We start from the raw sequence: 16,052 nt of genomic DNA, 5'->3' as shown, positions 1-16,052 counted from the left end.
CCGCCGATTGGCTGGAGCAAATGCCCGTCCCGCTTCCCTCCCTCCCCGTGTCTGGTGGCCTCCCGGCAGGGCCGGCGGGCGCGCGGAGCAGGCTGGCGGTGCCAAACTGGCAGGGGGCGTGACGAGGGAGGCGGGGAGGGGGCGTGTTGGGGCGGGGCCCGGGCGCCGCGCGCGTCACGGCCTGCGGCCCCGCCCCCGGGCCCTACGCGGGTTACTCCTCCTCCCCCGCCTAGACCTCCCGCTCTCTCAGTTCTCGCTCCACGTTCCACGCCGCGGCCTCGCTCCCCCGCGAGAGCCAGCGCTGCGCCCGCCGCGCGCACACGCTGCCCCGCGTCTGCCGCGCACGGCTCTCCCCACGCGCGCGCCTCGCTCACGGACGCACGTTCGTTTTCCCTCGCGCGCCCGGGTCTCGGCGGCGGCGGCGGCGGCGGCGGCGGGCGGACCGCGCGGGGCAGCTCGGTAGCGGCCGCCGCGCGCTGGCTGGCGGGCCATGGAGGCGGATGGGGCCGGCGAGCAGATGAGACCGCTACTCACCCGGGTAACGAACAGGGTGAGGGCGCCGCGGGCGGCGGGGCTCATCGGCGGGAGTGGGGGGGCGCGGAACGAGGCAGACAAAGGCGGGGGCGCGGCGGGCGTCGCGGTCCGGCCACTTCGTCCCGGGCCCGGAGCCCCTCCGCCGCCCCGCAGCCGGCGCGCCTCGCCATCCTCTTTGTGTGGCCGCCCAGGGCGCGGGTGCGAGGGGGCGGCGGCGGCGGCGGCGCCCTGGAGGCCCGAGTGGGGGCAGCCGGCAGCGCGCGGCGGGCATCCTCGTCACCCGCATCCTCGCTGTGGCTCCGGCCCCGGAGGGCTGTCTGTCCGCCCTTGACCCCGACCAGCTCTTCCTTTCTCCCCTCAGCGCTCACCTCCCTTACTCCCGGGCGTTCTTCCCGGCCGGGGTCTTCGTTCCGGCTACCTTGGCGCTGGAGTTCAGATTCGCCCATCGAAAACCCATCTTCTTTCTCCCTCTGAGCGCGGCTCCACCTGTTTCTAGCCTCAGGCAGTGGTGAAGAGTTGGGGTGAATCTTTTCCCTTCTTTCGCTTCTCCCTGCCAGGTCCGCGTGGTGTGCTTTGTTCGGTGAGTTCTCCCGCCGCGTGGACGAGCTGCCTTCGCGGCCAAGGCTGCTTTTCGCTGCTGACTCTGCCTGGTCCGCCTCCTCCTCTTTTGGCGAGAACCAGGGGAGTATCCTCCTGCCGCAGGCCAAGTAGAAAGAGCAAAGTGTCTTGAGCCCTCTGAGCTGCTCCTTCTTTCATCAGCCTAGCAAAATCTCGTATCCCGGTGGCTTTGGCTTCAGGATTCGAGGAGGGGGTGAGGGGGGGGCTTTTAGAAGGCCAGTGTTCCGGTTTAGGATGCTGGACCGGCGGCCCATGCTCGAGAAACTGACTTCCTGCTTTCATGTAGAATACATGTGTCTCCACAGTTGTGATTCTCTTTTCTCTTCTCTCTTCGTAGTTCCTGACTCAAAAGGGCATGGAAGTGTTATAAATTTTCCTACTTCCAATTCTTACTCTGTGACCAGCAAAGGAGGGATGGTTGCACTGAAAATTTTCCAGTCTTTCACAACCAACAGGAAAATTGCTTTTCGTGTGTTTTTATTCAAGAGTTTTCTTCCGCCAATCTTTTTAAAGAATATTGTAAGGCCCTGGAGACTGGTCATTCATTATTACTTCAGTATGTTCACTTACAAATTCTCAAAACATGGAGGAAAACGGAGTCTCCAGACAGTGAAGTCATTTAGCAGTGGTTTTTGGGGAAGATCAAGTCACAGGGATGGTAATGGAATACTGGAAACTCGTTCTAAGGAATCTTCAGTAATTCTTTGTGTGACATTTGAATAAGCTGAGTTTTGGAGGTTTCTTTCTTTCTTTCTTTCTTTTTTAAAGCACTTTCTCTGTTAATGTGTACCAAACAGTGTTGTCACATTTGCAAATTTTCAATTCAGAGCAGTTAAAGAACGTTCTAGTGTTCATAAAGCTAGATGGAAGCTATGTCTTCTCAAATACTGTCTACTTAGCTAGCAAAAGAAGCATAGTAATGCTCTTGCCTTCCAGATCAGTGATTCATTCATTCATTGTAATAACACTTAGAACCTATTTTGTAGTATCAACAAGACAGAACCAGCTCTGCTGTACTAGAACTTACATTCAAATGAATGACAAAGGAATTATCAAGCACTTATTAACGGCCTGGCTGGGGAGCACTTTGGAAGGGTATACCTTCTAAACCTTTGGGAAGGTAAAGACTTGGCCACAGTAAGTGTATACAAATCAGTAATAGAAATCAAATATAATCAGCAGTCACAGCGCACAGTCTAAAACCAGAATTAGAGAACAGGAAAACTGTTGGTTAAAGTAGTACAGACCACTGTAACTTAGAAACTGGGAAGAGAGGAACTCTCTTGATACTTATTTTGTTTCATCAGTTTTCCCCTGGAAAAGTCATAAAAATGTAAGATTATGATATTCATCAGTCATTTCTTCTTTAACAGGCAGCTACTTGGCATAGCCAAAAAAGTAGAATAAAATTAATATTTATAAAATGCTGTCTTGGGTATGTGATTATGCAAAATTTTTGAATAAATTGGTGGCAGTTTATATTGCTCTGAAACAAGCCCATCTGTTCCATAATTTAGGCTCTGAGGTTTCTTCTGCTTCTAAAATTCTGTTCTTTTCATTGATCATGGTTTTGGGGTAGGAGGAAAGTCATTTATCTTATAAAAACGCAACTTTTGTTTGCTTTGCTACAGAAACTTATTGCAGGCCTCCCTTAGAAGTGAACTGTCAGTATTATTTTCTGGTATTAAATATTCTGTTACAACAGATAACACTGTTTAGAAGGTTCCCAAGTTTTGGCAAGTGTTTATTCTTTTAAGCAGTACACTATTTAACATAGTTCTGTTACCACTGAAATTTTTGGTCTGTTTCATGAATTTTGTTGTTTTACAATTTCATTCATTTTATGGGTATTAAATTATCTCCTAGGTGCCAGGCACTGGGGATATGGGCACACAAGGTAGAGTCCTAACCTCACTGAGTTTATTTTGGCATGTATAGTGAACACGGTGATAGCATTTGCATTCCTGCTAATTCTATTTGTGAGTGCCAGTTCAAACATTTTCCTGAGTTCATTAGAAATGCTTTTTAAAAAGTAGTCATTCAGTAAATAAAAGATAGTAACAATGTACTGTGAATTCAGTGGTGATTGGCAAGTAGAAGGTTTTTCTGGTGGGTCTGTAAGCATACTCTTTGGGATCTGTGGTTAGGTATTGATAACTTAAGAGATAATATGTACCCAGCATAGTATCAGAATTTTAGTTACCTTTTTGCCTTTAGTTGGTTTCTCTGCATCACAGTCCATGGAGCTGTAATAAAGGGAGAGACAGGAAATCTCATCTGTCCAAATGAAACTGTAGGACAATTCAGTTGGTTTGAAGAATTGTTTTATTTGGTAATTGAGAGTGATAAGTATAGATTTTCTTCTAAGAGAGCTTAGGGTATGAAAATTAGAATGTTTTTTTACACTAGTCTTCTGTTTCTTGAGTAGGTTAAAATCGAAAGCCAAAGTAACCTGTTGTTAGAGGAACCTGGTTTATTTTAGTGGTATGTGGTATGCTAACCAATATATTTTAAAGCCTTAGTAGTTAAACTTGTCAACATCCTGTAATGGGTTGTTTTTCTTCCTCTTTCCTTCCCCTTCTTTCTTGCTTTATTTTACCACAAATATGGTCTTAAAGTGGATAGGATCTGCAGCTGACAAAATGGGCTATTTACATAAAAGGAGCATACAGGTAGATTCAGAGGGTTAGTGCTATAGTCAGCATGGCTTTTGATTTATATTATAGCTTCTTCTTGTTGACTATAGATTGGTCTATAGTTGTCTGCTTTTTATGGATACAGTATTTCTAATTTTGCAGTAAGCATGTATCAGTAATAAAGATCAGTGTTTATCTATGTAAGGGTGCCACAACCTGCCGAGATGCTTTTAAGCCCACTTTTGAACCAAGAGAATTTTTGGTTCCTGTACAGAGCACGTACCTGTCTCAGTAGTCTAGCTTACAGTGAAATTTGCCTCTGTAAACTACTTCGTGTATTTTGTTGAGTAATCTTCATCTGATTTTATAACTTGGGGAGACATTTAGGATTATTTGTAATTATAATGATAATAAACCATGAAGGGGTCTGTGCTTGGCATGATGTTAGGATAGTATTTGGTACTATTGCTGTTAACAGTCTTCCTGAGGGCACAGGACTTAGCAGCCTCGAGTATTGCTAGGTTTCCTAAATTAGTGATTCGTCGCTTCATGAGCTAGACATTTTTAATGACTGTTACAAGATGAGAGTGGCCACTTTTTTTTTTTTTCCCCCAGTGCTTGGTTTAGGAAGATAATATGATTATGACATAAATATGCACTTTGATCTGGAGCTGATTTGTCAGTGCAGAACGGTTCTAGTTTGACTATAAGATTTTCATATTTACTCCAAAGAGGATATTTTAAAATATTTTAATTTTTATTAAGCCATAGTTTGGATTTTAATAAATCTAAGGAGTTGTTTTTTGAGCAATGTCCAAGTGAAGGGTAAAGCATACTCTGCCTTTTCATAGTGAAATAGAAAAGATAATTTAATATTTTAAATACTCTTTCTTTTTCTTTTGTAGAGAATATGAGATATGTGTCACTAGTTTTTATTTTGTTTACCTGTCAGACAGTATAGAATTGTCCTCTTTTTCTGGAGTTCAGGACAGTATTGCTTCTTTTTTGTCAGATTGCCTGATTTGGAGAAGCTGTTGAGTTATATGTCATCCCTGACTAGGAACTTGGGAATTGGGTATACCTTTGAAAATGGATTCACATGTGCAGCCTGCCCATACTTTATATTATAGAATGGACTGTGGACTGATTTCTCAGAAGAGCATGAGAAAGGAAAACACGATACTTTTAATCTCTTTTTCTCATCATTTGTCATAGCATATAATTAACACTTGGTGCTTTTATGTTTGGTGCATGTTCTTTTATACTCAGTTTGTTTTCAGCTTGATACCATTCTTTTTTTTTTTTTAAGATTTTATTTATTTATTTATTTGACAGACAGAGATCACAAGTAGGCAGAGAGGCAGGCAGAGTGAGAGGGGGAAGCAGGCTCCCTGCTGAGCAAAGAGCCGGATGCGGGGCCCCATCCCAGGACCCTGAGATCATGACCTGAGCCAAAGGCAGAGGCTTTAAACCAATGAGCCACCCAGGCGCCCAATACCATTCTTTATTTTGGAAAAATACTGAAGATACTGAAGATACTTACACAGACTCTTAGACAATTGATGTATTCAACAAAGATAGGAATGTATGTAGCAGACTCTCTTCCCATTGAGTTCCATGGTAGTATTTGGAGAGGTTTTCATTAAGAAAAAAAGTTCTCTTAAGAAACACATTTTTGAGTGGTGTCTGGGTGGTTCAGTCAGTTAAGCATCTGACTCTTGATTTCAGCTCAGGTCTTAATCTCAGGGTTGGGTGATTGAGCATCCCCATCTGGCTCCATGCTGGGTGTGCAGCCTGCTTAAGATTCTCTCTCTCCCTCTCTTTAAAAAAAAAAAAAAAAGAAACAAAGAAGGAAAGAAAAAAAATTTTTTTAAGATCTTATTTATTTATTTGACAGAGAGAAACACAGCGAGAGAGGGAACACAAGCAGAGGGAGTGGGAGAGGGGGAAGCAGGCTTCCCGCAGAGCAGGAAGCCCAATGCAGGGCTTGATCCCAGGACCCTTGGATCATGACCTGAGGTGAAGGCAGACACTTAACAACTGAACCACCCAGGCACCCCGAAACAAATTTTTTTAAAAGATTTTATTTATTTATTTGAGAGAGTGTGTGCACAGAGCAGGGACAGGGGTAGGGACAGAGGGAGAAACAGACTCCCCACTGAGCAAGGAACCCCTCTTGGGGCTCCATCTCTGGACCCTGGATCATGATCAAAGACAGTCACTTTAATGGACTGAGTCACCCAGGCGCCCCCAAAGAGACAAATTTTTGATAAGAATTTAAATTAGATTTCCTTTCTATTATAGTTTGGCTGCTGGGGTGTCATCGTGATTAGAAAAGCATCTTTTCTCTTTTATAATTGTAGCACTTTTTAATTTTTGCCATGGGTAGATAGGGTTTTGGGGAAGTGTCAGGAAATGGAAGGAAGAAGGGTATTTATTATTGGACTCTGTCTAAATTACAACAGATTCAGGCAGATTCAAACTAGCGCAAGACTCCATGAGAGGAACCTGGTCTGGACTTGAGCCTCCACCGGCTCTCCCTGAAAGCCCTTTTGCCTTTCTGTAGGATACCAGTCCCAAATTGAATATGGTAGCCCCACATTTTTCGCTTTTTCAATTTAATACTTCTGCTCTAATCGTTTTGCCCACTGGACTGTAATGCTTGGGGATTCTTTGCTCTACATTTTAAATTCCCAGGATTTTTTTTCTCCTCTGGGCATTCACTTTGTCACATTCAGATCTGCAGCAGATACTGCTGTGTGATGTGAAATGTATTTTATTCTGAAAATCCTGGATGTTAAGATCATATTGTACAAAATGAATTAAAGACCCGACTTTTTTAATCCTGTAAGAGTCTAATATATGTATTTAAAATGAGAGACCTCTGTGTAAAAATCAGGCTGTAACCCCTCGTGATAGTTCCCGTAATTATTTAGTAGACTTGACTTTGCTTGATACCATTTATTGTTAAACATGATCCCTTTGAGTGTGCTTTGTTTGCTTTGCACCAAGGTACACTTCATGGTGAATTCTCTGCTGTTTTTTCATTAGCTCTGGGTTCTGTCCTAACATTTGGTGTATTAATGGTGCCACAGATAAAACAGCACTTATATTCAAAATTGTTTCCAAAATAGATAAGACCATGGGGACTGTGATCCATGAATCCCCAGAAACTGAAAAATTTTATGCTTGTATGCATTCTTTCCGGGAGAGGATCAAATGGCTTGACATTCATATCTCAAAGGGGTTTATAATCCAAAAAGTAGTGAAGGAATGCTTAGTCTAAAAGTTAGCTCAGCTGGTGTTCTTAGAAGTTCATAGAAGTCTTATATTTTGCTTAAATAGATGACAATAATTATTATAGCCCTGGTTTTTGCTATGGTTTGTTTTGTGGAATATTTAATCTGTAGCAGGTTTTGCCAATTAAGTTTGGGAGATGTCACACACTATACTTCTCAGAGATTCATACTGCATGATGGTGTATTAAAGGCTCTGAGAAATCCTATAGTAAATACATTAAACTTTGGTGGGGAGAGAATATAGTCATGTGAAATGGAAATTTCTGGTGGTTCTTACAAAATATGAGCAGTAGGTCACTAATCTGTCCTAATACAGGTCTAAGAAAGCAAAGCCTGTGATAGTGATAATTCACTTTGTTACAGTAGCAGGAGAGATTCGAAAAATAATCACTTAAGAAGACGCTTTGGGAACAACCTGATAAGGTTAGGTTGAATAAATTATGGTATAGCCACAGAGTGAGGTACTACAGCTATAAAAAAAGATTGAGGAAGATCTCTTTGTACTGATGTGGACAGATCTCTAGGATAAGTTAATTAAAAAAGTAAAAGTGAGTGACAGAGGGCACTATACAGTGCTTTTTCTTTATGGGGATAATAAGAATGTATATTTGTATTTACTAGTATTTTTATAAATACGCGGGAAAGGAAAACAGAAAACCAACAAAAAATAGTTGCCATGAAGGGTATGAGGAAATAGGAATTGAGACAGGAGTGGGAGCAAAACTTTAATATGTACCTTTCTATGTGGTTTTGGTTTTTGAACTGTGCAAACACAGTATTCAATTAAATAGGATGGTTTCTTACATTACTTTATGTCATGGATTAACATATCTAGCTATTTCATGAGTGACTTGGTATAATTTAATATGATATCAGCTGCTTAATTTTTTGTGTTAAAAAAGCACCATATGAATGGCAGAGTTGTTAATACATGCTTATGAGTAAAATCACATATTACATGTCTAACTCTATTACTGAATCTTCGGTCCTTGACAGCTTTGAGTTTGCATGTTACTGATGTCCTGATCCTCCTCTCACTTTCAACTCCTTTCTCTCAGGGGATTTAGATTGTGGTGGAGTAAGTAGAAGGCATGATGTGGAAAAAGAAGAAAAGTGTTGTAAATGAAGTGCTTTAGGCATAGGAAAGAACTGCTTGGTTACATATATTTTTACACTTAGAATTTTCCTTTCGATTTTTATACTTACCTTCAACTGAAGATCATAAGTGTTAAGAAAGAAATCATCCAGACTAATTACGATTAATTGTTGAGATTACAGCAGCACAGTTGAAGGGGCCATCACTGAACTGTGTTCCTTGTTTTGTTCTAGAAGGGCCCATTACCTTGAGTGCGGTGTGACTGCTTTCCCATAGAGCTGTGCAGTGTGGCAGTGCTGTGGGAAGACATCACTGTAACTATGGATTCTTCCTGTTGTATGTACTCCCTGTGAAATGTCAGTCCCTACATTTAAAACAACTAGTTAAAAATAAGACTAAGAAATGATTTCTCTTTAGTCAGTTTTTAGAAGCCAGTAATTTGGAAGAGAGAATCATTTTTTTTTTCTCTTGGAAGTATTTTTATATTTATATTTGAGTATAAACCTCAGTGGTATTCTGAGACTTCCCAGCACTTCAGATGGAATAATGAAACCTCTTCGAAGGGGAGCGCTGGGTAAGGAGGAGGAATGCCATGATTCTCATATTGTTGTGAGTTGCTAGTCTAGGATTTATGATTTTGTCCTTTGCTCTGGGGCAAGTGAAGAACAGGTAACTAACTCTTTAGAGAGAGCCTGCTTTGAGGCATGTGTTTTATTAGGTATCTTTCAGTCACTTATTATCCCTGTTACAGATGTGAACTCATAGACAGATTTCCTGAAATTTCCCAGGCCATACAATTAGTAGGAGGCTAAGCTAAGATTTGAGCTCATGGTCTATGCTAAATCACCTCTTCTCCCTCTTGTTCCATTTCTCATTAGCCTCGAGTAGTCCGTGATCCTGTTTGTCACTACCATTTAACATTAATCACATTAGGTAATTTTACATGTGTGATAATTGAAAGCTCTATTTGCCTTAATTAACTGTATTTTTATATTTAAAGGTTTTTATTACTATAACTTCTGTGAATTTGTTGCTAATATTAATGGAAATTAAATATTTCAAAGAAAATTGCCTCTTTGTCTCCAGATTCAAGGACTCTAATACATTTTTCTGGATCATTGTTGATTCCTCAATTAGGTCTATTCTGGGGTTTAACACATAGAAAGCAGTCAATGACTATTTATTTGGTCAGGGAATGAATATTAGGATAATATGAACTGCTAAGATTTGAAGTTAAATATGGTTAATTATTTAATCAGTCAGTTAAGGAATCTTATAGGAATCTGGGGTGTTACTATCAAAGAAAAGACTGCTTTGCTTGATGTAACTGCCAGTAGAAGAGAATATTTTTTGCCTTGGTTCTATTGAGGGGAAATAATGAATAAATATGCTTTAGATTGATCTCAGAGTAACAGTACTTAATATTTTTTTAAACTGAGATATGATTCAAATAAGTGTATATTAAGTACATTAAAATGAAAATTTTATGATTCTTAAGATACTTCACAAGTTCTAAATACATTAATACTTGTGTAATAATATGGTTTTTGAAAACCTGCAAGTTTTAATGTATACAGTTATAAAATGACTAATGGCAAGAAAAGAGATCTCAAACTTCAGATACGATGTCAGCTGTTATATATATTGGTTTGAAATTGTGCTATTTCTCTTAATTCGTTAGGATTATTTTTTTTAAATCTATTTTTATTTATTTATTTATTTTTATTTGACACAGAGAGACATCACAAGTAGGCAGAGTCAGGCAGAGAGGGGGTGAGGGAAGCAGCCTCCCTGCTGAGCGGAGAGCCCAATGCAGGGCTCAGTCCCAGGACCCTGAGATCATGACCTGAGCTGAAGGCAGAGGCTTAACCCACTGAGCCACCCAGGCGCCCCAAAGATTATTTCTTACATAAAAAATATGTATATTTTGTTCATTTGCTTTTAATTTTGCGATTTTGTGGTCTGTTGGCCCTCTTGCTTCCTGGACTCTGCCTCCCTAACTTCCCAGTCCATGCATCAGTGTTTGCACAGGTGCCATAACTGGCCAGTGCAGTGACTCAGTAGAGTCCTTTCAGTAATATTCTGTATTTATTTTTGTTTTGCTTGTAATTGTTCCCGGATGACCTTATAATATGTTCAGGAGGAATTTCCTTATCCATTTTTGCACATACCATTAGCAGTATCCTTAGGAGCCTGTTTAAATCTGGGCAAATTGGTCTCCCTTTTGTTAGGAATAAAGTATTCATTCAGACTAAAATTAGCCTTCATTTTGTATTTCATTTTATTTTATTGAACTGTTTTTATTCAGTTAATAGGAAATTCACTAAATAACCACAAGGCTAAAACCTTATTTTCAGGAGAAGGTAAAATTTAGATGCAGCCTAACTTTAGCCCCTGGTGCGACAAGTGTGTGCTTGGGTTTCACACAACACTGGGTTCTCATACGTAATCTGCCACCAGGTGGCCTTGGGCAACTAACATCTTTGAATCTCATTTTTCTCATCTATAAAATTGAAATTATAATACTTATAGGGCTTCTTCAGGATCAGGGAAAAGAGTATATTGTGCATAAAATGTGAATGTGCCTGTGGAAACATGTAATTAGTAACCAACCTGTATTCTTATGAAATAACTCATATATCAGAATTCTAAAACAATTAGTCTACATATTGATTGAAAAGAAACAGAAAATAGAGTCTTGACTATCCTCTGACATTGAGATATTCTGGATGGCTCTGTGGGAAGGGGTTAGGTATTGGGAAAAAACTCAGTCTTCTACCTGTATTTTTCCTTTACTCTCACATGACTCTCGTACTCACCACACTTCTGACAACAGATGTGGGATGAGGTGTTTCCTCTTACCAAGCAATTCTGTGACATGAGCTGGGTGTCCTGCTATTTAACTCAATTCTGGCACTGTCCCCTTGGAGATTGCATCTGATCCCCTGAGTTAAGTACCCTGAGTCACACAGCTGCCCCTTCAGATGCCCAGGCCCGGTCCAGGTTGTCACCTATCCTTCTGACTGATAGCTAGGAAGTGGAGGTTTCCCTGACCCCTTCTTGAATTCGATTGATATGCTAGAGCAGCTCACAGAACTCAGAAAATCAGTTTATTTACTGTTTGCCACCTTATTCTAAAAGGATATGATAAAGGACACAGATGAACATCCAGCTGGATGAGATGCATAGGGCAAGGATTGTGGAGCTTCTGTCAGTCTCTTTGAGGGCCACTCTCCCAGCACCTCCACCCACGTGCTTCAGCCACCTGGAGGCTCTCCAGGCCATGTACTTGTGGAGTTTTATGGAGGTTTCATCGAGTTGACATGACAGTCATTAACTCCATTTCTCCCCTCTCCCCTCTTCAGAGAGTGGGCTTAGGGCTGACTTCCAAGCTTCTAACCACGACCAGCCCCCATCCAGGAGTCACCACATCAGAACAAGAGACCTTGCTTTCATCCAGGAAGTGCCAAGGAATTTAAGAGTTCTGTGTCAGGAATCAGGGACAAAATATTTAGAAGTTTAAACCATAGTCTGATTATTTTCTTATTTAACCATTTGACAAAACATTTAAAATGTAATATATGTCTTTCCTTTTGAGAATAGAGTGCTGATTACGCTATTAGACTGTTGTGGTCTTTTAAAATCTTATTTTAATTATTTTCTTTTGATATTGGATTTCTTATGTGTTTATGTGTTATATATTCCTGTGCGTGTGTGTGTGTGTGTATGTATGTGTATACACACCACATCTTTGTCCATTCATCTGTCGATGGATATCTGGGCTCTTTCCATAGTTTGGCTGTTGTGTGTGTTGCTGCTATAAACATTTGGATGCAGTTGCACCTTTGGATCACTACATTTCTGTCTTTGGGGTAAATACCCAGTAGTACAATTACTGGGTCCTGGGTAGTTCTATTTTCAACTTTTTGAGGAAACTCCATACTGTTTTCAGGATGGCTGTACTTGATTGCATTCCCACTGACAGGGCAAGAGGGTTCCCTTCTTTCCCTTTTCTCTAAGGAAAAGAAGTTTTAGATTAAATTTCATAATTTCAAATCACAGTTAAAAAATACAAATTCTATCTTTTACATAATTGCATTTATACTCAATTTTTATGTTAATTTACCTTGCTATCATCTCCTAATTGGGTTGACTTAGCAATAAATGCGTTAAAAAGTTTAAGTAGTAAATACTGAGTGGATTGGCCACTAGGGATTGTTTTATACTTAGAGTGCTAGTGCTTCCTCAGTAATGGTTGTGCACTTCAAACAGGGGAAGCTTGAGGTTCTGATTTGTTGGCAGTGAATCTCAGATTATCAAGGGTTGCTCCATCTTCCGGTCTCTACAGTAGGTAGAGGTATCTGATTGGAGAAGTCAAGTTTATTGAGAAAAATTTTTGTAGAAAGCCCAATGATATCGTTTCAGCTTTATTTTTCATTCTGCCTCAAGAGTATGGCACGTACATCATAATCAGTGAGCATTGATAGACTAATTTCGGTTGGGCCTATTGGTTAGTGTTTTAATGTTCATGCCTTTAATTACTCAAGGGATAACAGCTTTTGCTTTAGTTTGTTGTATGACATAAGTGAAGTTGACCTTTGTTTTAGAGCTTAGATCTAGGGCCTTTAATCAGAACTTTTTATTCATGGTGTCAATTGTGAAGTAAAATTTTAGTTTTACCCTTTTTCACTTTGTCCCTCATTATTCAAAATAGTTACAAAGCTAAAACCTCGACTAGCCTCTGCTTGTCCAGCTTTTAAGGTAGGTGTTAAATAAAATTTAGGAAGGATAATCCTAAATATTCATTCCCTGCATCTTCTCCTCAGTTTTTCAAACTGTTGTGATTTATTAGTGATTTGCAAAAACAATTTATTTGGTTATCACAAGCATTAAAAAAGTAACAGAAAATACCAAACAATACATTTGGGTGAATAATTGTTTTGTGAAACTTTCATTACATATACATATGTAGATGTAAACAGGTAACTGTGTATACTATAGTCCCAGGGATTCCTGTTAAGAGACAATTGGAAGTCCATTTCTATAAGGTTAACATTTGATTATTTTCTTTTGGGATATATCTATACACACACACACACACACACACACACACACACATATATGCGTGTGTGTGTATATATATATAATGATTTTTCATTTAAAATTTTAACAAATCCAAATAAATACCTAGATTAAACACTATCTTTTCTAAGTTAATGCTACATCAGAAGGTTTTATATTGCAGAATTTAACTTCTGGTTCCATGTATAATAAGTGAGGTATAATGAGAAAGAAGAATTTCCAACAGATATTCTTCTGTTCAGTTTTAAACTCTTATCAACTGTTTAAGGCTTTAGGATTGTGGTCAGCAAAACAACCTATATGTATGTGTGTAAATAAAAAGTTAGTCAGTTTAGTCAGTTTGACCCACAAGTAGCTGAGGTATTGTACTATTTTTATGAAGATGATCATTTGTAAAGGACTTACATGGAACATTCCATAGAGAAAAATATTACCTTTAATACCCGAGCACTTGAATCAGTTCTCTATTGCTGTACATTACCTGCTTTGAGATTTAATAAGAAGCAAGATGAGAAGCATGGACTGGTTAATGGTATTAAACTGTAATTCTTCTGTTCTGTGTATATGTAAATACATAGAGAAGGTTTGAAAGAAGACACATTGTTTATTGTATATATTGTATAGGTAATCCTTATTGACTTAGGCTTTTTTTTTTGAAGAGGGATCTGAAGGAGATTCCGTTTGGTTCAATAGTTTATTGATGTAAGGAGAAATGAGTCTGATTCTGTTTGATAAGCTGTAATTTTTTTCTTAATCTTTGCACCCTACATGGGGCTTGAACTCACAACCCTGAGATCAAGAGTTGTTTGTGCTACCAACTGAGCCAGCCAGGTGCCCCTGATAAACTATAATTTAAATTCATTATATTTGCAGATTAAGTATTAGTGAGGAAAGCAAAATATGTTCCTAATGATTCCATTTTTTAGTGTATTAATTGGAAGGTGATTTAATATTGGATATTATTAATATTGAATATTGAGATATGTAAAAATTAATATTGACTATCTTGGAGGTGGAATTTAAGGGTAAATAGAAGATTATTAGTTTTTGAAATTTTTACCTAGAGCATATATTATTTTTTAAAAAATTTTAAAAGATTTTTGTTTATTTGTCAGAGAGGAAGAGAGAGCACAAGCACAGACAGGGGCAGGGTGGGGAGAGTCAGGCAGAGGGAGAAGCAGGCTCCCCGCTGAGCAAGGAGTGGGACTTGATCCCAGGACTCTGGATCAGGACCTGAGCCGAAGGCAGATGCTTAACTGACTGAGACACTCAGGCGTCCTAGAGCATATATTATTTTTATAATAAAAAATATATATTGTTTTAAGTAAACTGTACCCCCAGTGTGGGGCTCGAACTGTGTGACCCTGAGATCGAGAGTTGTGTGCTCTACTGATTGAGCCATCCAGGCGCCCCTATAATAAAAGTATTTTAAAGTATCTGAAGTTATTCTCTTACAGCCACTTCTTACCCAGATTCATTATTCCTAGAAGAGTTAAATTATTTTTTAGGGATTGGATGAAATGGTCATGTTTTTCACTGGATCATCTTAGCACCTTAGCAATAGCTTTAGCTATTGACCACTGTGTTGAGTTTTTAACTGTAAAGATGGTTGTAGTGAAAATAATTTTCATATAATTGAGATTTAGGCTCTTGATAGGTTTAAGTGTATTTAGGCTTGGCTAGCATCTTATGAGAGGTCCTCTATATTATGCCATTCTAGAACTAATTTCCTTTACCAGTTTTTAAAGCCTAAATGATGTTTGAGCTTTTGATGACTGTTTGAGAAGTCTTTAGTGGGCTCTTGTAGGAATATTTGTTTCTGTTTTGCAATGTTGTAAATGTGATCTGGTAACAGTATCCTCCCATAATTCCTAGTCTGTGAACCTTGAGGCTCTCCAGTTATTTAACCTGCCTTTCATTTTTGTTTTGGTCTATTGCTTGTGTTTTTCTGTCCAGTTTAGAATCCATGGCCCATATCTCCAGCATTTGCTTTGTTGTTTGAGGACATTTATCATCATGTCTCTTGGTATTAACTATTTCAGTAAATTCCTAATTCTCAGGCATTTTAACTGTGTTGAAGATGCTTAGAACAACTGGAAAAATTAAGTTACACAGCTTTTTAGATTGGTATCTTGTGCATCAATGTTTCTTTTCCTCTGGTTCCTCATCCAACAGAAAATACTCCCCTGTGTAATTCTTTCCTGTTCTCTGCAGTGGGTACACCAAACATTCTTGCTTTGGTCAGAATGTATTCTCTCACCTGTCAGTCTTAGTAAATGTTGCTACTTTCTTCACAGAGGCACTAGAGGAAACCAGAAGGGGCTTTATACACTTCATTTATTTGGATCACTCACCTGGAACTTGTGGTGTCTTACGTGGGACTTACCAAACCTTTTCTTCCTGCATTTCGTATCTCAGTGAATGGCACACTATCTGCTTGGGTCAAATTTGAAAATGTGAGCACTGTCATGACTTTTCTCTCCCTCTACCCAAACCCCAAATCCAGCGGATTCAGCATCCTATCTCTGATTGGTTTCCTTACTCCATACTTCCTTTGATCATTGTAGTTCAGGCCTCTGTCTTCTTTTGCCTAGAATAAGGCAGTATCTTTCCAGTTGGCTTCCAGTGTTAAAGAAAAAGTTATTCAGTGACACTTGCTAAAGAAGTAAAGCAGACTTTATTTAAGGGAGACCATCATGAAATTGGTGTAGGGACCACTACAGTGGAGAAGAGGGATTGGACCCAACTCTGACTCTAATAAGGACAAGAGGCATTTATATCCAAGAA

The 16,052-nt window shown here is 39.7% G+C and overlaps 1 protein-coding gene across 1 annotated transcript in view; it reads left to right on the top strand.

Moving 5' to 3' along the window:
- Positions 1-237: 237 nt before the first annotated feature.
- The window catches only part of SLC4A7 (solute carrier family 4 member 7), a gene marked incomplete at its 3' end in the record, with an annotated part of 112,516 nt that continues 96,701 nt past the window's right edge, over positions 238-16,052 (top strand). The window contains exon 1 of the mRNA XM_080808645.1: positions 238-538. Within this exon, the coding sequence (XP_080664771.1) occupies positions 491-538 (48 nt within the window). The 5' untranslated portion in view covers positions 238-490. The remainder of the gene's footprint in view (positions 539-16,052) is intronic.

This window comes from Martes martes (assembly GCF_963455335.1).
Source record: "Martes martes genome assembly, chromosome: 1".
NCBI classification, from domain to species: Eukaryota; Metazoa; Chordata; class Mammalia; order Carnivora; family Mustelidae; genus Martes; species Martes martes.
This window is presented reverse-complemented; position numbering and strand designations above follow the sequence as displayed.